The 6,542-nt window shown below is 44.3% G+C and overlaps 1 protein-coding gene across 1 annotated transcript; it reads left to right on the top strand.

Annotated features, from left to right (window-relative positions):
• Positions 1 to 229: 229 nt before the first annotated feature.
• Positions 230 to 6,277, top strand: vgf (VGF nerve growth factor inducible). Its single transcript, XM_041882683.2, has 2 exons — positions 230 to 457; positions 3,536 to 6,277. Exon 2 carries the CDS (start codon positions 3,580 to 3,582, stop codon positions 5,764 to 5,766), a length of 2,187 nt encoding a protein of 728 aa, XP_041738617.2. The 5' UTR covers positions 230 to 457; positions 3,536 to 3,579; the 3' UTR covers positions 5,767 to 6,277.
• Positions 6,278 to 6,542: the final 265 nt, after the last annotated feature.

Below are 6,542 nucleotides of genomic sequence, written 5' to 3'. Positions count from 1 at the left end.
CTGGCGGGCGAAATACTATTTCATTCACTCCGCTTCCGTTCATTCATCAGGCTACTGCAGAGTGGCAGAGCCAGAACGCTCGTGGTTCATTCGAGCGAAGCGAAAATTCTTATCAATGAAAGCTTGCTTACGTCAATAGGGGAAAATTCTGACGTCGGATCACGTGGGCAGGGAGGGTGGACGTATAAAGAAGCGGTGCTGTTGGTTATAATACTCACTGAAACAGACACATAACGAATCAGGCAACAGTAGGGAAACCTAAAGGGAGAAATAACAACTAGCTACTTTATATACACGCTTCCAAACAACACCGAGCTTTATTTGTGTTAGGTAGACATTGGTGTGTTGAGTTATAGAGTAACATGTTGAATTAGAGAGAGATTTGTGGAGTGACAAGGAGGAGAAAGTACCTTTAACTACACCAGGCTGCGTTTCTGGTTTCACCACACAACACCAGGTAAGTCTTAACTACTTTAATATATCTTATTTTAAAAGTGATCAAACTGATTGATCTATGGCATGAACGATTGAAAACAAAAGCAATAGTAATGTGATTTGTTTAGTTTGTTTGTGCTTCCACCTTGCTTTTTGTTAGACAGACTGTGTAGTTGAAAGAAATAGTAACAAAAAAAAAAGTAATAATAAAGAAGGAAAATATATTTAATTCGTTTACTGGAGGGGTGGTAGGGTTATGGGAAAATAATAAATAAAGAAAATATATTTAAAGAATTCTTATTATTTAAATATATATATTTTTTACAAACAATATATTTACAAAAAATATATATATGGGGGATGGAAATGATGCAGACAATTACATTGATAGAATCCACAATCTATCTGCAGTATTAAAAATGATCTACCCCCTAAATATATATATATTATTATTATTAAACAAAAGTGTTTTAAAAGATCAACATAAATGAATGTATTGTCAGAAAAGTTTACAACATATTTTTCTATTCTAATCTTTGTAAATTGTAAGAGATTACTAACTCTCAGTATGAATAGCCTACAAGAAAATGGGTGTGGATTATGAGAAGAAAAATAATCGAATGATAGAATAATGAGGTTGGCTAATGATTGTGGTAATCATGTTGACAATGATTACCGGAGATCATGATAATTGTCATATCATCATCATAACCATCATCATCATCATCATCATCATCATAGCCACGCCTCTTCCCAGTCTTTCATCATCTTTGCCATCACCATGGCTTCACCAACTGCCCAAAATAACCCCAGGAAGACCAAATAAAGACAAAGGGTGAAAAGGACACTTTAAACAGCTGCATCTGGCTGCGTCAAAGAGTGGTTTTGCATGTCAAACCAATTTTGATGCTACTTTTTTAAGAGTTAGTTGAGAATCTTACATTTATTATGTACATGTATTACTTATGTATATAAGTGCAAATTGCTCGGCTTTCTTCTATACTTTCATGCATTCTAGAGTTCCTGTGGTGATACAGTTCTTGCACTTTTAATCTTGAGGCAACAGAGAGCTTCCTCCAGGTTGTGTGGCGTTTCTACAGAGCAGATTATGGTGCGATAGGGCTTTTAAAAAGCAGATTAATAATGTGCTTTGGTGGAGAGACTGCACCCTAAGTATATTGCCCTCATGGATGGGTATTAGCCGATAGAATGATGAAAGGGAGAGACAGAGAGATGCGGTTACAGAAGCTTTTTAATGACTGTACAAAGTGTACCACACATTAGGTACAATGTTTACCAAACATTATACAGCTAAAGAATTAAGTATGAAAAAGTGGGACCAATAAAGCCAACAAAAGAGATGCAATAATTGTAAGGTGATCTATATTGTTGCTATACAGTTGGCCTACACATAACTTGGGCATGTTAGGAAAGATCACTCTATGGGGAGAAAGTGAGACGTGTGGTGCATCATCCACACACACACACACACACACACACACGGGTGCATCATCCAGGCCAGGTAGGTTGTTTCCTAATCTCTCACTGTGGATTACACTGACCCATCTGTGTTATGATTACCCAGGGGTCAAACCTCATTCCTGCATTCCAAATGGCACCTTATTAACTGTTGGCTTACAATTTTGACCAGGACCCATAGGGCTCTGGTCAAAAGTAGTGCACTATGTAGGGTAGGGAATAGCCTGCCAATTGGGATGCAGACTCAATGCGGTATTATGATCTTTTAATCTCATTATTCCATTTTCAATCTCATCTACATTCTAGAACGATATCTGCAATGAATACAGACCCGTGCCAGTGGTTAAATCCAATGGGTTTATGTTTGATATTGTTGTGGCTGTAATGAATTCTTATAAAGGAGATTATCAATTGTGATTGATTATTTCATCAATCTATTCATGCTACTTGTTGTATTTCTCAGAGAGAAAAAATATCCCCTAAATCATTGTGCAGTTAAGCTATGTCAGTTATGGATAGTTATTATACTCTAGTGATCAATGTGAAATCTGTTGTTGCCATGGCCACAGATATAGATGACCTTACAAGTAACACCTACTTCTTCTCTGTAGCACGCGCATTGGAACGCTTTCTTGTCAGTTGCCACCCGCCCTGTTGCCACGTGCCTGGCGCGCTCACATGCGAAGGGAGCATTACACGCGCAGGCAGCACCAGCTCGAGACACTGAGCCAATTAACCTTTTGTTAGATCAGTTTAGTGGAGGCACGAGAAAATGCTAAATACTGCATGTGCCTAATCCAACGGTTTAACACGAATCGACCCACAAGAGTTTGACTTATCTTGACACCTTGCAGTAAATAGCCTACATGTAGCCTGTGGAGCAGAAAAGTTCACTTGAGGAAAATCCAGTTTGTCCAATTTGACTTTAAAGGTGTTGTTGTGAAAGCAATTAATGTGAGCCTTGGAAATAGCCGAAAAGCAAGCAAGACGTTGAGAAACCATTTCAAACTGTATAGGTCTAATACTGGTCAGCCATTTTGTGTGGGTCCCAATACTCAACGGATGTTATTTGTGACCTGCACAGAGGTGCATGATCTATGTTGATTAAGGTGAATAATTATTGTATTTTGTTTATTATGTATTTTATATTTATGGGGGAAACATGGATAGGCTATTGATAGTGTGTACTGAATAAATTGCATCTGTTGTAAAAGCAACCTACTCTAGCGTTTCATCATGATTCTGAGTTGAGAATTGTTTTCACATGCAGATGAGTGATGACATGCTTATATTTTGGTTCATATCCCTCATTATTTTACCGGCTGACTCATTAATTAATTCCATTAATTCATTTCACTTTAATAATGCTGTGAGCTAATGGTTTTCTTGGCAGTGACACCACATACTTTAACTGAACTGTATATGCAGTAAAGGCTCATTAAACCATTAAACAATTTGTACCATCCTTTAAAACGTTTCACTATAGGTATATATAAAAAAAGCTTTATATTGTATAGGGGCAGGGGGTTCCATTGAATTACAATTATATATGGGTTCACCCCTTTTTATTATCCTATCTAACATAAATCTATATTTTCTCTGTCTGTCTCGCTCTCTCCAGGCGCATCACTTTCCCTCGCCCCCTCTTGTCTGTTCTGTGTGGTCATGACGCGGTCCCACTTCGCCACAAGTGCCCTTATCCTACTGGTCGTCCTGTTTGGACTCACCCTAACCCTCCCACTCACTGCCTCCGTGGCGACCGAGACACACAGCCCCAGCGACAGCCATGCTCCTCCCCCTCTTGGGCTTAGGCTACCCGAGGGAGAGAATGAAGCGAGGAAGGGCGGACTTCCACAGAGAGAGAGGGCAGAGGAGGAGGAGGAAGAGGAGGATGAGCTTTTTGGAGACATGGACCCCAAAACGTTAGCAGCCGTTCTGCTGGAGGCGATGAATAAGCCGTACGGGGAGAGGAGGAACGGCGGTGTGGAGGATAGGAGGAAGGAAAAGGAGAGAGGAGAGGAGGAAAATGAGGGAGAGAGGCAGGAGGAGGAGAAGGAGAAGGGAGAGGAGGTGAGAGCTGTATTGGATGAGGGAGCAGACCGAAACAGGGACGGTCGCGAGGAGCTTGAGCTGGTTATGGCGGCCGCTGCGGCGCAGGGCAAGGAGGAACGAGAGAGGGATGAGGAGGAGGAGAGGAAGAGAGTGCAGGAGGAGGAGGAAAGACTAACAGAAAAAGTGACTAGCCGCACCACCAGCCAGACAATTCCTGTAAAGGAGGAACAACCTCCGGCAGAAGGAGAAAGAGGGGAGGAGGTGGGAGTGCAGGAAGTGGGGGCTAGAGAGGATGCGCAGCAGGGACCTCCCACCTCACAGGAGACCCAGCAAGAGGAGCAGCTAAGTCCAGAGGAAGTGCAGAACCTCCAGAGCATGTTGGAGGAACTACAGAACTACAACACAGCTAACAAGAGAGAGAGGGAGTCCCAGGCCCAGGAGCAGAGAGGGAGGGAGAGCAGGGGCTACAGCCAAGATGACACAGACCAAGCCCTGATCCACAACCAGATAAAACCCAAAGCTAAAGGATACCCCCGAGCCATGTCGAAGAAGCTCAAATGGCAAGAGGAGATGCAGAAAGCCCTGAACATGCCCACTTATAGAGGAGGCAACTTCATGGACGACTTTGACAATAATCTGGCTCGCCCGGCGGCTGAGGAGGAGGATGATGATGATGATGATGAGGAAATGCTGAGCCCCGAGGAGGAAGAGAGGAGGGCTAAGGAGGAGCAGGAGGAGGTCAGGAGGCAGGCGGCCGAGGCGCAGAGGGCCAAAGCCGAGGAGGAGAAGTTGGCAGACATCGCCTCGGACATGCTCCTGCAGTACATGGTCAAACAGGACAAAGGAAAGTACCAGAACAAGAAGACCCTGCTGTCCAACGCAGCAGAGGACAAGCGCTCTGACGAGGAGGTCAGCGAGGATGATGATATTGATGCTCAGACCATCGATAAGCTCATCGAGATGTCCAGTAAGCTCCACCTCCCCGCGGACGATGTCGTTGACATCATCAGCGACGTCGAGAAGAAGAAGAAGAAAGACGCTCCCGAGACATTACCCTGGCAACGACCCCTGCAAAGACCCCTGGTTTACCCGGCAGCCAAAGCCATTGATGCCCAGCCTTCACCCCCCCGCTACCCCACCCTGAAGCAGCCTCTCCCAGCCATCAACCCCCTCAAGGCCTGGTTCAAGGACAAATCCTCCATCAAACCCTCAAACCAAGACCAAAACCTCTGGATCAAACCTCAACAGAAGTCCTTTAGGACTTCCTCCAACTACCCTACCTATCCCTTCTACCAACAGAAGCCCTATCGAGGCTACTACCCAATTTACTTCCCCCCTCCCAAGCCCAAGCCCCGCTACTACGCCAAGCCATCCTTCACGCTCAACGACCTCTTGTCGAATTCTCTGGACTACGACTTTGACTTCCCCCCCAAGAGGAGGTACCGTCCCTGGGTACAGCCACGCCCGAGGAAGCCCCCTGCGGCACTCCGGCGGAACCTCTACTACCCAAATTACTCCAACTACCCCAACTACCTCCTCCCCCCACACCCCAGGACATACAACCCCCTACCCGTCCCCATGCCTAAACCTCGCTCGTCCCCATCCAGGGGTCAGGTTCAGCCTCGCCATCGGCATGGTTACTATTACCAAGCACCCTCAGCTCCTTTGGTGACCCGGGACCAAGATTACTATGGGATGCAGGGGATAGGGATGGGGCCGCAGCAGCAAGATAGCGACGAAGACCTGGAGAACTACATTCAACAGGTCTTTATGAAACCCAGGCCTAGGATGTTTCAGTAAAAGGAGAGGAAAGAGAGAGAGGGGGCGGGAAGGAGGGAGGGAGGGGAAAAAGGGAGGAAGAGGGAACAATGGAAGAAGAAAAAAATTCACAGCTTACTTTTGATTTCGTTTTTTCGGGTTTTGTCTTTGTCTGTCTCTTTAAAATGTACAGTTCGATTTTTGTCAAGGAAAGAGCAACACAAAAATGACATTTAGCTTTTTTTGAATAGAGTAAAAACAAACTTGCAGATAGAAAAGAGAGGGAGGTCAGGAGGACACACATCCATGCATTCCTCCTGCCCTTTGGAAGATGAAACTGAAGCTGTTGTCCAAAATGACTGAAAGAGGGGCACAAAACCAACCACATACAGAACTATAGACTCATCACATCATCCTGGATTTCTGGAAAATATGAGGGAGCATCGGCATCATTCAGAAGACATTAAACATAGAGGGGGAATCGCAAATGGCACCCTATTCCCTATGTAGTGCGATACTTTTGACCAGGGTCCATAGGGCTCTGGTCCAAAGTAGTGCACTTTATATACGGGATAGGGTGCCATTTGGGACGCAGCCTGACTATCATGTTGCCTGTAATCCAAAACTCATACAAGAGACTTATAGTTGTTAACGAATACACAGATGTCAATGTTTGGAACCAAAATGCGCAGTCAAGCGCATTTTATATTCCAAAAGACTAGCCATTGTATTGGAGAAGAGGCCCCAATGGATATAAAGCCTTACCAATATGTATCTGTTATGTTTTATTATTATCAGTGTTTACATTGTTACCATTT

Source organism: Coregonus clupeaformis, chromosome 8, assembly GCF_020615455.1.
Source record: "Coregonus clupeaformis isolate EN_2021a chromosome 8, ASM2061545v1, whole genome shotgun sequence".
Lineage (NCBI taxonomy): Eukaryota > Metazoa > Chordata > Actinopteri > Salmoniformes > Salmonidae > Coregonus > Coregonus clupeaformis.
The sequence above is the reverse complement of the archived record's forward strand: the minus strand, read 5'-3'. Positions and strand labels throughout refer to the sequence as shown.